The following is a 17,350-nucleotide window of genomic DNA, read 5'->3' on the forward strand; positions in this document are numbered from 1 at the left end:
AGTTGGTAAAGAATCCACCTGCAGTGCAGGAGACCCTGGTTCGATTCCTGGGCTGGGAAGATCCACTGGAGAAAGGATAGACTACCCACTCCAGTATTCTTGGGCTTCCTTTGTGGCTCAGCTGGTAAACAATCCGGCTGCAATGCGAGAGACCTGGGTTTGATCCCTGGGTTGGGAAGATACCCTGGAGAAGGGAAAGGCTACCCACTCCAGTATTCTGGCCTAGCGAATTGCATGGACTGGATAGTCCATGGGGTTGCAAAGAGTCAGACACAACAGAGCAACTTTCACTTCTTTCAACTTTCACCATATATATACAAATATATATGTATATAAATATTTTTGTGTCTCGGAGAAGACAATGGCACCCCACTCCAGTACTTTTGCCTGGAAAATCCCATGGATGGAGGAGCCTGGTGGGCTGCAGTCCATGGGGTCGCTGAGGGTGGGACACGACTGAGTGACTTCACTTTCACTTTTCACTTTCCTGCATTGGAGAAGGAAATGGCAACCCACTCCAGTGTTCTTGCCTGGAGAATCCCAGGGACGGGGAAGCCTGGCGGGCTGCTGTCTATGGGGTCACACAGAGTTGGACACGACTGAAGTGACTTAGCAGTAGTATTTTTGTGTCTCTTTAATAGTTCTCTATTTCTGTGCTAAGCCATTTCAGTTGTGTCTGAATCTCTGAAATCATATGGACCATAGCCTATCAGGCTCCTCTGTCCATGGGTTTCTCCAGGCAAGAATACTGGAGTGGGTTGATTTGTGCAATACAGAAATAATTCATTCTTACACAAATTATCGATATATTGAAATTAACTTATGTTCAAGATACTATTTGGTAATTTCTAAATGTAATAGTTCATTTTATCCTTAAATATAGGTATGTATGAAAGTTAATATTTAGGTACATTTTAGTTTTTAAACATGATAGAAATCACTGCTTATAAATGTGTGATTTTTTTTTTTTTTTGGTGCATTTCTCTACTGTATCCTACTTTTTCTTTTACTCTTTTTGGCATAATTATATCTAGATGACATGGAGCAGAAACCTTTGCTTAAAGTTGTAGTATTTTTCACCTACCCTGAACATTAACTGACTCAATAGACAGCCAGCAACCTAGTAGATGGTGGAAGATGGGAGAGAAAGAGACTGAGCTCCACTAGGGAAAGTGTAGGACAGTGGCATTAGTTCAGATACTAGAAATGAGTATTTTATCCAGTCTGGCACAGACTCAAGAAAGGACAAAACTTTCAGTTTAATTCTATTCAAATCATGGCTTTGAATATGACATGTCAAGATAGTACAGTTCAATGAAGATGAAGACATATGTGTGTCCTTCTCTTGGGGCAGTCATTTTGGGCAGTGAAGATGCTCTGTAGAAGGAACTTTAAAATTTTTCTTTTGTTCTGATACTCCAAATGGTTAAAAATAAGTGCAGTTATATTGAAAACACCCCACAGGAAGAATTCCAGGAAGGATGAGTGAAAGGATTGAATCACGAATTGCTTTACCTGTATCTTATATCTTCTTACTAACCTTTCAATATTATTTTGCAAGCAAAAATTGACACCCAAATATCAAGAAGTGATTTTTTTTTTCTCAAGTGTCACATTACCGAACAGAAGCTTAAATGATTAGTAAACGTTCAGATTTGAGAACAAAGCGGCTCCATTTCTATAGCAGTCTTAAGTCCCTGCAGGACAGTGAATTCCAACAACCCGGCCTGCCAGTGACTTCCTCTGGAGCAGAATGAAACAGCAGGCCATAAAGCACAGAGTCTTGACTTGCTGGGTGAAGGTCACTTCGATGCCTTTTGGGAGATATTTCAACCACACTAAAACCGGTAAAGTAAAAATCAAAATGTTTGAGGGGCAGCAGCAATAGGGCAATCATTCCCTTTTCTATCTTTTCATAGCATCAGCGTGACAAATCTCTTACAGTGAAAATAACTCTGAATTGCCCACAGCTGCCAGGTGAGAAGACAGACAGTGTAGCTTCGGTTTCGGGCAGATGAACAGGTAAAAGGGTTTATAGGAAAACGTTTCTTTTTTACCTGATAGTGAGTTTTACACTTAAAAAAAAAACAAAAACTCAATGACTAGAATTCAGAATAACAACTTCAGTGAAAATATTCTAATAATCTTTTTACATGAGAGAATCACTTAGAAAAATGTGGAAGTGAGAAAGAAGTATGTACGGTTATTTATGACAAACACATATGTCTTAACTGTATTGTATTTGATACAGAATCCTCAAAATTTAGATCCAGAAAGGCCAATGAAGTCATCTGGTTTAAACTGTCTGTATATAGAGCAGAAATAGAGGGCTGGGATGATTAAAAAAAGGTAAAAAAAGTTGTCCTTACCAGAAGTTCATGATGGAGCTTGCCTGGCCTCTTGACTCTTAAGTGCACTTGTTACATAATCAAACGTATGTTTATATGATTTCCTCAAGCATAAAATGTACATGCTAAGTATGTGATCTTTTAGACTTTTTAAAAAGTTCTGTTTGACATTTCTGAGTTTGGGTAAATATATAACTAACACGTAGGATCAGGCTTCCTATGGCATTTCCTTTAAACTTTCATCTTTCTAAAATGTAGCCAAAAATGTTACTGCTGTTCAATAAACATATCTATTGTAATCATGTTATTTATTATTTAAATAAGGACTTTATTAAAAATTAAACTAAGATGACAGATATAAAGTGAGACAGTCCTAGGATAGTGGGATGTTAATTGTACTTAACCACTCTATTTTCTGTTATGAAAAACTAATTTCTATGTTTTTAAAATAATAAATTAACTATTATTTTGTTTGTTTATGTAGCTTAAAAAAATGATTTGCATTTGAACTGTCACATATCTGTATATAATAAGGTTTTATGTATGCTAATAAAATCCTGTGCTTCTCTGGGCTTTTGAGTAAAGCATTCAATAAAAACATAAGTATAATTAAAAATGTGTGCACTTTATACATTAATATTAAGGTGTGATCTGGTCAAATGATAATAAGAAAGAAAAATGGAAATGTATCTCTACCTTATTTATCTTTTCCTGGAAATTCTGATACTGTTTGAAGTTTAAAAACAAGAAGATTCTGATAAATTACTAAAGGAGATCTGTGCTTACTTAAAAAAAATGGTGAAATATTTGAATGGCACCTGGAAAAACTAAAATTAACTTCAATTATAATTCTCTATTTAATATTGGATGATTTCATTGCAATTAAAACAGTTCTGTAAATATGATGGAATAATTTCAGAGACTTTAATAACATAACATTTGTTTGACTATGATATTTCTTTTTTAAATGATGTAGCCTGTAGTATTTCATATGTGCAATTATATGAAACAAAATACTAAGTTGAATAATAATGATCCCATTATTCAGTTTAAGAATTAGAACATGTAAATACTTAATATACTCATGTAATACACTCATGTGTGGATCACAATAAACTGGAAAATTCTGAAGGAGATGGGAATAAGAGACCACCTGACCTGCCTCTTGAGAAACCTGTATGCAGGTCAGGAAGCAACAGTTAGAACTGGACATGGAACAACAGACTGGTTCCAAATAGGAAAAGGAATACGTCAAGGCTGTATATTGTCACTCTGCTTATTTAACTTAAAGGCAGAGTACATCATGAGAAATGCTGAGCTGGAAGAAGCGCAAGCTGGAATCAAGATTGCCAGGAGAAATATCAATAACCTCAGATATGCAGATGACACCACCCTTATGGCAGAAAGGTGAAGAAGAACTAAAGAGCCTCTTGATGAAAGTGAAAGAGGAGAGTGAAAAAGTTGGCTTAATGCCCATATTCAGAAAAATAAGACCATGGCATCCAGTCCCATTACTTCAATGCAAATAGATGGGGAAACAGTGGAAACAGTGTCAGACTTTTATTTTTGGGAGCTCCAAAATCACTACAGATGATGATTGCAGCCATGAAATTAAAAGATGCTTACTCCTTGGAAGGAAAGTTATGACCAACCTAGACAGCATATTAAAAAGCAGAGACCTTACTTTGTTAATAAAGGTCCATCTAGTCAAAGCTATGGTTTTTCCTGTAGTCATGTATAGATGTGAGAGTTGGACTATAAAGAAAGCTAAGGACTGAAGAATTGATGCTTTTGAACTTTGTTGTTGGAGAAGACTCTTGAGAGTCCCTTGGACTGCAAGGAGATCCAACCAGTCCATCTTAAAGGAGATCAGTCCTGGGTGTTCATTGGAAGGACTGATGCTGAAGCTAAAACTCCAGTACTTTGGTCATCTGATGCGAAGAGATGACTCATTGGAAAGGACCCTGATGCTGGGAAAGATTGAGGGCAGGAGGAGAAGGGGATGACAGAGGATAAGACGGTTGGATGGCATCACCGACTCAATGGACATGGGTTTGGGTGGACTCCGGGAGTCGGTGATGGACAGGGAGGCCTGGTGTGCTGTGGTTCATGGAGTCTCAAAGAGTCAGACACGACTGAGCAACTGAACTGAACTGAATCCTTTGGAATCCTTATACTCTTTAAAGGAACCACCATCCTGAGTTTCATAGTCACCATTTTCCATTTCCCAAAGAGGAATAAGTCACATTTATAATCTTAAAAATAATGACATCAAGTTTTGCTTTTTCTCTGAATAAAATAAAAAGTGTGTAGTCTTTCACACTGTTTTGTTCAACCAATATTACATTTTTAAGTTTGTTTCTTGTTTTATTTACTATAGTTAGTTTATTTGTGCTGCAGAATAATTTTGTATTGCATGAATATATCACAATTTATTTACAAATTTTGTAGTCCACTTATATTATTATTATTATTAATAAAGGCTTTTTTGTTTCACTATGTTAATACAAATTTGAAAGATTGTTTTCCTGAGCAGCCAAGTCAATTCACACTTTCACAAATGATGTATAAGATTTTCCATTGATATACATCATTATTACTTGATATCATCAAACTTACTTTATCAAATTTGGTGTGTGCAAAATTATTCCTCATGTTGAACAACTTGTAATATATTTGTGGCCTTAAGCTTTTCTTTTTTTGCAAATTCCCCCCTTATTTTGGTCCAGTTTTCTCTGGGTTGTTTTCATTTTTCTTATGCATTCATATTTTTAATAAGATTTGAATGCCAAGTTTTTATTAGTATATGTATTACAAATATATTTTCCCAATTTCTTTACTGAAAATTTCTTATAATAAAAGATTTCAGTGTAGTTAAACTTATCAATCTTTTCTATAAATTTTGTGCTTTCAATATCTTATTTAATACATAATTGTATACTGCTCTGAAATCATAAAAATATTTTCAACACTTCTAAATTTTAAGTTTTTAATTTGTATTTTAACTCTTTAATTCACTGACGTTGATTTTGCTTGTTATTGGAAGAAGGAATCAATCTCTTTTTTAAGGAAATATAATGAATCATCACATACTATTTTTTGAAAAGTACATATTTTTAACCACCAGTTCTTCCTGCCTTTGTTATTTAACAAATTTGCAAACATAAATGGATTTTTGTATCACAGCTTTAGATTCTGTTCCATTAATCAATCTTTCCATCACTGTACCAATAGAGATGTATATAATCTTGGTATACAAGACAAATCTTCCCTCTTTTAGCTGATTTTTTAGGATTGTATTCATTCTTACATATAAATTGTACAATCAGTTTGTAAAGTTCAGTATTAAAAAATTGAGGTTTTGATTAGAGTTTCTGATGTTTGATTATGATCCCTGATTTTATAATCACATTCAGTGGACAGTCTATTTTAAATTTGATTTTTTTCAAGGGTTTTATATGTTTCAATCAAGAACTATGGGAAGTATTCATTTTCATTCAGAAGTCTTAGTCAAAGTTTACCAACTGCTGTCCGTGGTTCATTTCCAGAGTGCAAAGCTCATAGTGGGAGTTTCTCTTCATTGAGTTTCACATTTTGTAGGTTATTATTACTATATGCCCAGGTTTCAGCCAGTAGCTTCCCCTTCAGCAATCCCCCACCCTGTGGTGGTGGAATAACTCTTTAGAGGTACCACCTTTCCTAGAAACTTAGCAATTCAAAAAAAAATTTTATATTGTAGAGGATCTATTTGTTTCATGTACAAGAGCACAAGAGTCCATTGGAGCATTTTGTGTTATCCTATTGAAAGTGAAACCTCTGAGGTAGTTCTAAAAGTATTACTTGCTTTTGATAATTTTCTCACTTAAAAAAATATAATAAAAATCCAAAATACATTGATAGTAAAAAAGCTTTAAATATAGGAAAACTTTAGAGAATATACACAATATATGCTATTTAAGTTGTTGCTATATTATAATCAGCAACATTACTTTTATAAAGGAAAAATACTCATAAATGAGGAAGAGTTCAAAATACTCATCCAATTTACAAGTCACTTAGTCCTCCTATATAACATACTCCTTACAATTAGTTTCATCTAAGTATAAATCTATAAATAAGTAATTTTATTCTTTTGAAACTCTTACCTACCTCAAAGCTGTGGTTTAGTACAAAACCTCAAAAGGAATTTGAGTTGAGCCTTTTTTACATTTATTTATATGGGAAGCATTGATTCAGTGTGTAAACTGTACCAAATGCTGCAATAGATGCTGTCAAGAATAAATATATAAGGGTAACAATCCAAAGGCTTTCAAGTTTTAAGGTAAAGAAAAATATTTCAAAAATGAACTCTAATTCGTGAGCTACTGTGATCATCTCCATACACCCGTGCCTCTTCCTCTTTTTAACTCCATGTTAGTGAGTCTTAGTGGTAAGAGCACAAGGATAACCCTGAAAGTTATCCAAAGAGTATGTGGATGAGACAAACAGATTTTTCTATGAAGCTTAGAATTCTAATGCAAAACATCCTGCCATAACATTAATTTGCAAATCCATATACGGGAGGCAGGCAAAACAGCTCTGAGGTCAAGATTATCTGCCTATGTTTCAGACTCTATTAACCTTTATGAAGTAAAAATAGATCCTTGGGGAAGCCTATATAAAGAAAAGTCTCAAAGGCGAACTATCAGTGTCTCAAACATTTTCAGTTCAATTCAGTTCAGTCCCTCAGTCGTGTCCGACTCTTTGCGACCCCATGAATTGCAGCACGCCAGGCCTCCCTGTCCATCACCATCTCCCGGAGTTCACTCAAACTCACGTCCAGCGAGTCGGTGATGCCATCCGGCCATCTCATCCTCTGTCGTCCCCTCTTCCTCCTGCCCCCAATCCCTCCCAGCATCAGAGTCTTTTCCAATGAGTCAACTCTTCGCATCAGGTGGCCAAAGTACTGAAGTTTCAGCTTTAGCATCATTCCTGCCAAAGAACACCCAGGGCTGATCTGCTTTAGAATGGATTGGTTGGATCTCCCTGCAGTCCAAGGGACTCTCAAGAGTCATCTCCAACAAACATTTTAGGGGAAATGAAATTTTGGTAAGTCGTATAATAAAAACTAATTTAATGTTTACTATTCTTTTACATTTTGAAAAGTGTGTTCATGTGATTCTCTCATTTATTCTTCCTAAGAATGATCAAGTTAACTGAGGCTTTGTTTATTTTACCCAAGGCAGTGAGTGGCAGGGCTAAGGCTCATTCTACCTTTCACCCTGCATCAGGTGGCCCTGCAGAAACATCTCTGAAGGAAGAGAATGTATCACATGTGAGGTCTCTTTGCCTGTTTCTAATTCCATTGAAGAAGTGTCCTAGTAATGTGTAGGTTTTCTTACCTGAAAGTTAAGTTACATGGACCTTGAGTATAAATATTTCTTATGTGGGTGTTTTCTATAGCAGGAGATCAAAAATGTTGCTTTTTCCACCAAGACAGGTAAATATTTTACTTAGAGCTTTTTTTTTTTTTTTTTGCTTTTTAGGTCACAATAGTAAGTATTAAACTTGGGTTTGGTTTTGGGGTTTCCTTTTAAGTTCATTTATTAATAGCAAGCTGAAGTATCTCTCTGAATCCAAGGAAAGGATCTGCATATAAGTTACTGTAAAGACTGTTTGTTTGTTTTTTTTTCTGAATGCCTTTCAAATTTAAAACTTCTATTTCCATACTAAGTTTCCTTCAATTGTCACATGGCCACACAGATCTCATTTTCCATGTGCTTGTTTTGTTCTTTCTTTAAGCAAACCAGTTTTCTCAACTTTTCAATGCATTTAGCCATAGCACAGGATTACGCTTTTCAAGTGTGAGGTCCAGTCATAATCAAAGAATAGAAAGATTTTTTGTTTTGTTTTATCTTGATTTCAGTTTTCAAGAGAAAAAAAGAATCTGAATTGCTCATCACTAAATGTTGTTCCCCTCTACTCAATTTGAAGTGGCCAAGGTTTGGGAATCTTGTGGTAAAAACAGAGCTAGCTGTGATGGGATGAGGTCTCTGTTCAGAAAAGAGAGTGCATTGTCTAGGAAGATTGTCTCAAACATGTACCACTATCGTATGGGGAAGGGATACGATCATCACATAGATTTTAAGTATTTTCTGCTACTGTTACATAACCTAAAGTTAAATCAATCAGTTAAGTTTCTGCTATCTGCCAGAATTCATGGTCATTTAGATAGTCTGTCTCTAGAGCCTTATCTCCCTGAGAAGTATCAAGTGACTGGACCTTCAAAACAACAAACCAGGTTTATCCTGAATTCCCTTATCTGTGTACAGTGTATAGTATCTTAACTTCATTAAGAATATGGAGATAGAAAGGTCCTCATGATAATCTAAGTGAATTTGATTTTCCAGACAACCTGTGGCTGAATGAAGTATTCTTTGGTAAAGGATTTAATACATAGTCGGTAAGATATTCTTAAAATACATGTATACACAAACACATACATTCTGAAATACCTAGTTTATACCATGAAACATACACAGGTTTGCTCTTAATTGCTAACATCAGATGTTAATTCATGAATGAAGCCAAAAAGAATTTGTAAACACATTTCAATACCCTGCTAATAATATAACATTCTAACTTTGTACTCTTGTAAGGAATACAGGAAGATATTAGAAAAATCAGAGGAATAACTGCCTTCAATTTACCACATCAGGAACCATGTTCCAGAACCTTTTTATAAAACAAATGCAAGTTACAGTAGAATGAAATCCATGCTATTTGCTGATGGATTTTAATGTTCAAATCAAGCAGTGATATACTTATATATATGCATTTTTATATAAGAGGACTGGTATTTCCATCAAAACCTTTTCCTTAACTAGCGTGCCAGTGGATCTACTACCAGGGAAAGAAAGACAGGGGCAGATCATTAAGTTTAGTCTGCATTAATTAGTGACATATGTAAATAGAGGCTAATGTTCTCCCTGCAATAGTTTCCCCAAGCACAGATTTGTTGGTATGAGAAATGAAAGAATTGACAATAGAAAATACATGTCATTGGTCCATAAGCACTTAATGTGATCATTTCTCCCTACCCTTTTCACATTTACAGTAAATGTTAATGGAAAGTTAGTGCAAATTCAAGGGTCAAAATGTACTTTTTATTAATACCAAAATGACATTTGGATGATATTTGTGAGTGATAGCTAAAAAGGAAAGTATTTTTAAGTTGATAACTAAGCCCACTGTATCATATCAAGTAAGCTAAACAGCGTATGCTATTGCATTGATAGAGGTAAAGCATATGAGGAAAACAGAATCTATATTATGAATGTCATTTCTGATGTCACTATCTATTTTAAACTGAACTTTATACATAGAGTGTTGAAAAAATAACAACAACAAAAAATAACCTTTGATTTTCTATCAATAGGGAAATGATTAAAACACCCTTGCATGGAGAACCTGAATCTGATTTTACAGGAGACTCAGAGCCATTTCTGGAAACAGAATGCCCAAGGGCAGAGCTGACTCTGCAGCCACCAACCCTGATGCACACTATCAACATGCTCCCCCAGTCAAAATTGACTTCCCTCACCCTGTTGTTGTTTTTATTCACTTTTGGTAATATTGTTTCATTTCACATTGTTAATGGTATTCTGTACTTTGTTTTTTAAACTTAAGTCATAAAATTTATGTTCTTTCCATTAAAAAATAGAGAAATGGAATAGTATTAAAATAAACTAAATCATATACTTATTATGTATTTATTTAACTAGTAACCCTAGATTATTTTTAACCATAGCGAAACTTCTTTCATCATTTGTTAATGGTAGCTTAAAAGAGAAATGCCTTCTCTAAATAATTATAAATAAATTCATTTATATTTGATAAATGTCTTTAGTTGATTGACATATTTAGAAATTAATACATTTTAAATTATTTAAAGGATCACCACCTGAAGAATACAATTTTCAAACTGCTGTCAATCACTAAAAGGCGACTGAATAGCATTTCTTGATATTGGTTATTTATTTCAGACTTGACTTTTGGTGGTTTTTTTTTTTTAATGTCTTTTATATAAGTCATTAAATTATCACCCCAGACTGGCATCTTTAAAAGTTTCATAGCAAGATAAATATATTATATTCATGCAGTCTACATAATTCAAATTATTACAAAAGTTCAGAAATATTAGAGGTTTTTTGACACCTCTTTCTTACCTGCTTGTGAGCGTGGTCATATGAATTAATATGATTATCAAATTCCTGATGCTTGTAGTACTGCTTGTCACAGAGTTCACAGTAAAAATTGGCCTTCAGATCTTCCAGCGCTTTGGCTATGGTGTTCTCCTTCTCAGCATAATCCTGAAAAACAGAATTTTGAAGAAGGAAGCAATTAGTTTTCCTCTAAGGTTCCTTCCTTCTGACAGTTGACAGCTTAGTATAGTCATTAGAATTAAAAATAATATCACAGACAAAGAGATATATAAAGCAAATACCAGCAAAGCAAATTAGAAGAAATTATCAGTTAAAGAAAATTAAAGATTAACAGAAGAGATCAAAATAAATAATGGAAAGAATATAAATATGGAGAAGAAAAAAAAATCACAGAAGAAATAGAAGTCCTTGCCTGAACAAGTTCCTATGCTATGTTAGCACAGAAGAAATATGAAACTCATACAACTGTTAATTCAACTGTCAATTTCTAGCTACACTGTCTATGTTTAGTTAACATAAAACTTCTGAATTATGAACATCTAAAATATGTCCTCCATATTGGTGTGCAAATATTCAAGCTTGGTATTTTTCTTTGCTTCCCCAAAATATCTGTACAGCAATTTATTCATCCCAAGTAGATTTCATTTGACTAATGTTTTCATCTTGACCCACATCTGTTTAGGTTGCACTTTTAAAATTCACTAGTCTTTGGAAAATGAAATTCATTCCTGCAAGCTATTTACCTAAACTGAAAAGAATTAAACTGTATAAACAGATTGCTTTCATCATGCTGATAGTAAATAAATATCACTATACAATCAAACTCCTGAAAATATGAAAAATGCAGTGAGTTATCATTAGCTTTCATTTACAAAGCATAAAACAGGAAAATGTGTGTAGCACTTAGGTTTTCTTAAATCTAAATTTAATTGCTATTTCATGCTTGCTTAAATGTTAATGATGTCAGACATGAATAAACACTGAATGCTGAAACACTGTCCAAGTCTTTCACTGAAGTACTGATATAAAGACCTACATTTCAATCCCTACCATAGAATATATTTGTTTCTAATTTACAGATTGTCTCATGTTCAATTTATTTAAATTCAAAACAACTATACATTCAAGCCTCTTATGTGCTACACTCCCTCAGGCACTAGAATGTGGAGATGAAACGACCCAATCTTTTCTATGTCAATGGCAGTAATCCTCTCACTAAATATACAGGCTAGAAAAACTCATAGTTTGAATATTTAAATTCTAAAAAATTTGAAAGTGATTTACTAACTGTAATTTCATGAGTGATTAATATGTTTGTTACCTTATTTTGCTATATATTTGTATATGCATCATTTCATAGTGTTCACCATCATTCTTGGTAAAACTTGTAGTATGTCTTGTAGCAATGCATAATACATCTGCATAATCTGTATGTACATAGTCGTCTTTCTTACTTTAAAGACAGTGGTTTGTCATTATGTTTGATTAATTTTATCAACTTCACAGAAAGAGGTAATAAATTGCAGAAATCACTCAAATTGTTCATATATGAGTTGTCAATTTGAATAATTTACCATTTTGCAGCAGATTTCAGAAATATTCCCCATTATTCTTTTTGCTTGCATCCAATATGTTTTTTTTTTAAGTTAGTTTAAAATGATGAAAATGACTCATACAGATCTAAACTGCTTACTGAATTTTTACAAAATCTTCAAAATAATACTTTGTAGATCATCCAATTTAAATGAAGCAAAAATTAAGTACCATGATTTCATGGCAAAAGTGTGCAAAGCAGAGATAAAATTCTAATCAATATGAGTTGCATTAATATTATAATGGCAATAGTCTGGTTCAAAGCATAATTAACTTTCAAAACAATATTTTTGAACAGCAATTTCTTTGCAAACTAGTTGATTTTCCTTATTAATTATAATTACAGTTAAGTGACTTCCTCTCTCTAAATTTTTGGTTATTTCTTATTATGGTGTTGTTTTTTCCTTCCTAAGACTGATCTTTTTCCAGAGAAGCAATAATTTTTCCTAATTTTTCTTTCCTCAAAAGTGGGAAATTTTTGAGTAAAGCAAACCGAGATTCTTAGGCTAAATTGCATTCTTCAAAAGTATAAGCCTTAGCCTAGATTTGAAAGAGGAAAACAAATCTAAAAATAATAGTCAAGATTTATTCAGTACTTTTTTAGGATCAGTTGCTGATTAAGGTTTGTGTATATTAACTCATTCAATCATGGTCAAAATGATAAAAATGTGCATTCTAGACATTTCCTCATTTTACACGTGAGAGTACTAAAGCAAAGGAAAGTTAAATATCTAGGCTAATGATATATAAAAAATAAATGTGCAGCTAATATTTGAGCACAAATAATTTGATCCATAACACTTCATTATGTTTAAACTTTTAAGCAGAAAATAAAGTAGAGAGAGCTCCCACATACCCATCACTTGGCTTCAACAATTATCTTTAACTTAGGGCCAACCTTGTTTCATTTTATCCACTCCTACCTCATATCCTTTCCCCTGCCTCAGATAATTTTTAAAGACAGTCCTAAATTCATATTATGTTATCTGTTAATCTTTCAGTGTGTATTTCTAAAATAGAAGATTTTTTTTAAAAAAAATCAGAAAACCAATATCAGACCTAAAAAAACAAAAAAAACTACATTCAATTCTTACTATCATCAAATAGCCAGTCAGTTTGTTCACATAACTGCAATTGTCTAATATTTTAAAATAGTTGTTCAAAACAAGATTCAAATAAGGCCCATACATTACCTTCATCTGATATGATTCTCAGTCTCTTTCATGCTATAGGCTGCCACTCTTTGTTTTATTCTTCATGGTATTTTAGTTTTCAGGGTTTTTTTTTTTGATTATACCTTACATTTTGTAAAACATTCAGAACTATAGAAACATTACAAGAAGATGACAAAAAATTTTATAAGGCCTTCTCTTTAATAAAATAATTGTTAATATTTTGGCATGTGTTTGTTCTCTTGCTTTCTCTCTATATCTTCCTCTAAGATGTTAAAAGCAGCATGGCATAGCTGCAGTTAAGGTTGCAAACAGTTTCACAGTAATAAATATTTTTAGGCTAGAACTTTTAACTTGATATAAACTGCTGGAAGAAGTCAGGGCTGTGTCTTACAAAACATCAGTAGACTAGAACGACTGGTTATTGAATGTGTCATAAGGGAAAAGAGTCATATGTACTTTCATTGATTATACATTTTTAAAAATGTGTGTAAACTGATGGATCCTGGAAGATGAGGAAAGGGTAGCTACTGTGTGTGCAAACAGGGAGAAGCAGCATGGAAAACAAGGCTTCTAGTATCTAGAAAAAAAATTTAAGTATGTATGTAGACAAAATCAGCCCTCATTAGGTTGACATGCCCAGTGCCCATGACCCCTCTCCTTCTCCAGTGCGGTTGGTATTGAACGAGTCCTTGACTGGTATCATAAAGTATAGTATACAGACATTCAACACAGCTACCTCCTTGCATAAGTTAAGAAAAGCATTGAATAAAATGGAAGAGTAACACAGCTGCTCATATTTCCTCCTCAAACTCAAACTCTCCCCTCTATCTGGCAAACACATTCTGTTCAATAATGTACACATTTCCCAATCCCCCACTAAGTATGATGGTAGAAAGTGAAGAAAGGATGAATTCTTGTAGCTATTAAGTCATCCAAACTCTTCACAGTTTGCTGCTGCTGCTAAGTCACCTCAGTCGTGTCCGACTCTGTGCGACCCCATAGACGGCAGCCCACCAGGCTCCCCTGTCCCTGGGATTCTCCAGGCAAGAACACTGGAGTGGGTTGCCATTTCCTTCTCCAATGCATGAAAGTGAAAAGTGAAAGTGAAGTCTCTCAGTCGTGTCCGACCCTCAGCGACCCCATGGACTGCAGCCCACCAGGCTCCTCCATCCATGGGACTCTCCAGGCAAGAGTACTGGAGTGGGGTGCCATGGCCTTCTCCGAACACAGTTTACATATACCTAAAGACTTTAAAAGTTGAATCCTTATTTTCAGGGATCAGATCAGATCAGATCAGTCACTCAGTCGTGTCCGACTCTTTGCGACCCCATGAATCACAGCATGCCAGGGCTCCCTGTCCATCACCAACTCCCAGAGTTCACTCAGACTCAAGTCCATCGAGTCAGTGATGCCATCCAGCCATCTCATCCTTTGTCATCCCCTTCTCCTCCTGCCCCCAATCCCTCCCAGCATCAGAGTCTTTTCCAATGAGTCAACTCTTGGCATGAGGTGGCCATAGTACTGGAGTTTCAGCTTCAGCATCATTCCTTCCAAAGAAATCCCAGGGCTGATCTCCTTCCGAATGGACTGGTTGGATCTCCTTGCAGTCCAAAGGACTCTCGAGAATCTTCTCCAACACCACAGTTCAAAAGCATCATTTCTTCAGCGCTCAGCCTTATCCCCAAGTTACAAAGTCAATAATCTTTTCACATGCAACCATAGCAATTCTGCAGGGCAAGAGTTTTTGCAGAACAGCAAATTGAAACAAGGTAACAGTTTATCTAGAGTCCCAGGGTCATTCCACCTATCCTATGCTGCTGCTGCTAAGTTGCTTCAGTCGTGTTTGACTCTGTGCGACCCCACAGACGGCAGCCCACCAGGCTCCACCATCCCTGGGATTCTCCAGGCAAGAACACTGGAGTGGGTTCCCATTTCCTTCTCCAATGCATGAAAGTGAAAAGTGAAAGTGAAGTCGGTCAGTCCTGTCCGACTCTTAGCGACCCCATGGGCTGCAGCCTACCAGGCTCCTCTGTCCATGGGATTTTCCAGGCAAGAGTACTGGAGTGGGGTGCCACTACCTTCTCCTATAGTACCCAATAGGACTTTGAAGGGAAAACCTCTCTTTTCCAAAATGATGCAACTTATGTTGGCTTCAGCATAACACATGGTGTCAAATGCTATTCAGCCCCTCTTAAGAGTCATCCGTTGGAGAAGGCAATGGTAACCCACTCCGGTACTCTTGCCTGGAAAATCCCATGGATGGAGGAGCCTGGTGGGCTGCAGTCCATGGGGTTGCTAGGAGTTGGATACAACTGAGCGAACTTCACTTTGACTTTTCACTTTCATGCATTGGAGAAGGAAATGGCTACCCACTCCAGTATTCTTGCCTGGCGAATCCCAGGGATTGGGGAGCCTGGTGGGCTGCCGTCTATGGGGTCGCACAGAGTCGGACATAACTGAAGCGACTTAGCAGCAGCAGCAGCAGCAAGAGTCAACCGTAACTCAATGCCATCAGTAACCTTCCCTGAGGAACATGAGCTCCAGGAGAGCAGGGATTCACTCCTGCTTTGTTGACTGTGATATCTCTGAGCTTATAACAGAGCCCAGCACTAGCAGACACTTGACAAATAATAATAAGGAATACCAGCACTGTCCTTTTAAATTAACATGTATATAAAAAACAAATATGACAAAAACGAGCAGCACTAAGAGATACACTGTTATTAAAGTAGCCATGTTCACGTTTGGGCTTTCAGTACCCAGTCATTTGGGGGACATCTTTAGAGCTAACAGCAAATAATACATAAATTATCATTGCTAAATAATAGTTGTGATCATATATTACATCCAAGATTTCTGCCAGGAATGCTCTATTTAAAGTAGCTAAAGTTGTGAAGGTATAAATAGATCGGGCACTGTCAGTATATAATTATTTCAATACTAAAAAATATTTGTATGTAATTAACACTTAAATACTTTGGAAAAATCTCTCTTCTCTGTCTCTATCTCTCTCATTGCTCCTGTCAAGAATAAAAGTATCCTTGTGATTTATATCCATAAATTTCACTATAGGTTCTCTAAAGAGAGAAAAAGTCTTTGCTAAAATTTGATTGTAATGAAACTATTAATCAAGGAAGAGGTCACAAAACTGTTCTAGTTTAAGAGGATATTTGATAGAAGGCATTTCATCAGAAAATCCATAGTCTACACATTCTGTAAAATACTGCACATCTTCTGGGCCATATCTCTTGTCCCAGTTAGTATCAAAGTGACAGGTTCTGACACAGTCTCCATCAGCCTTCTGTAGTACCACTTGGCTGCAGTTGTCCCCAGGCTGCGTTGAGGCATCACATCCCATCCAGTGGCTTCTCTGACTCATGATATAGGAGCTTGCAGATTCCCTCTTAGCACTAACAAATATACAACCCAGGAATGTTGAGCAGTTAACACCATACAGGTCCACCCTTGACCTTCGTGGACAGTAAGAACTCAAGGATAAACTATTTCCTCTTTTACCTACCAGACAGATAATTTTGAGACACATTTCTAAGATTCCACAGAGATTCCCAGTGGGAAGGAGCACCAGTTACTTGTACTAGTGACAAACAGTAAGTATATCCTTATATTAGCTTTTCTTACCTTTTCCACTTCTGTGGAACTTCATTTCTGCTTCCTGGGCTCATGTCCCAAGTAAATAAGTACTTGTCTCAGGGGAGAAGGATAGGAGGAAAGGGGACTTAAGAAGTTGGAGATCGACATGTATATACTGCTATATTCGAAATGGATAACCAACAAGAACTTACTGTATACCACAGGGAACTCTGCTCAATGTTACATGATAGCCTGGATGGGGGGAGGGTTTAGGGGAGAATCAGTTCAGTTCAGTTTAGTTCAGTCACTCAGTCATGTCCGACTCTTTGCGACCCCGTGGACTGCAGCATGCCAGGCCTCCCTGTCCGTCACCAACTCCCGGAGTTTACCCAAACTCATGTCCATTGAGTTGGTGATGCCATCCAACTATCTCATCCTT

At 35.7% G+C, this 17,350-nt stretch overlaps 1 protein-coding gene across 1 annotated transcript in view; it reads right to left on the bottom strand.

The window, feature by feature from the left end:
• The window catches only part of ZNF804A (zinc finger protein 804A), a 334,333-nt gene that overhangs the window by 58,069 nt on the left and 258,914 nt on the right, over positions 1 to 17,350 (bottom strand). Inside the window, exon 2 of the mRNA XM_055571994.1 lies at positions 10,556 to 10,699. Within this exon, the coding sequence (XP_055427969.1) occupies positions 10,556 to 10,699 (144 nt within the window). The remainder of the gene's footprint in view (positions 1 to 10,555; positions 10,700 to 17,350) is intronic.

The sequence above is a fragment of the Bubalus kerabau genome, chromosome 3 (genome assembly GCF_029407905.1).
Source record: "Bubalus kerabau isolate K-KA32 ecotype Philippines breed swamp buffalo chromosome 3, PCC_UOA_SB_1v2, whole genome shotgun sequence".
NCBI classification, from domain to species: domain Eukaryota; kingdom Metazoa; phylum Chordata; class Mammalia; order Artiodactyla; family Bovidae; genus Bubalus; species Bubalus kerabau.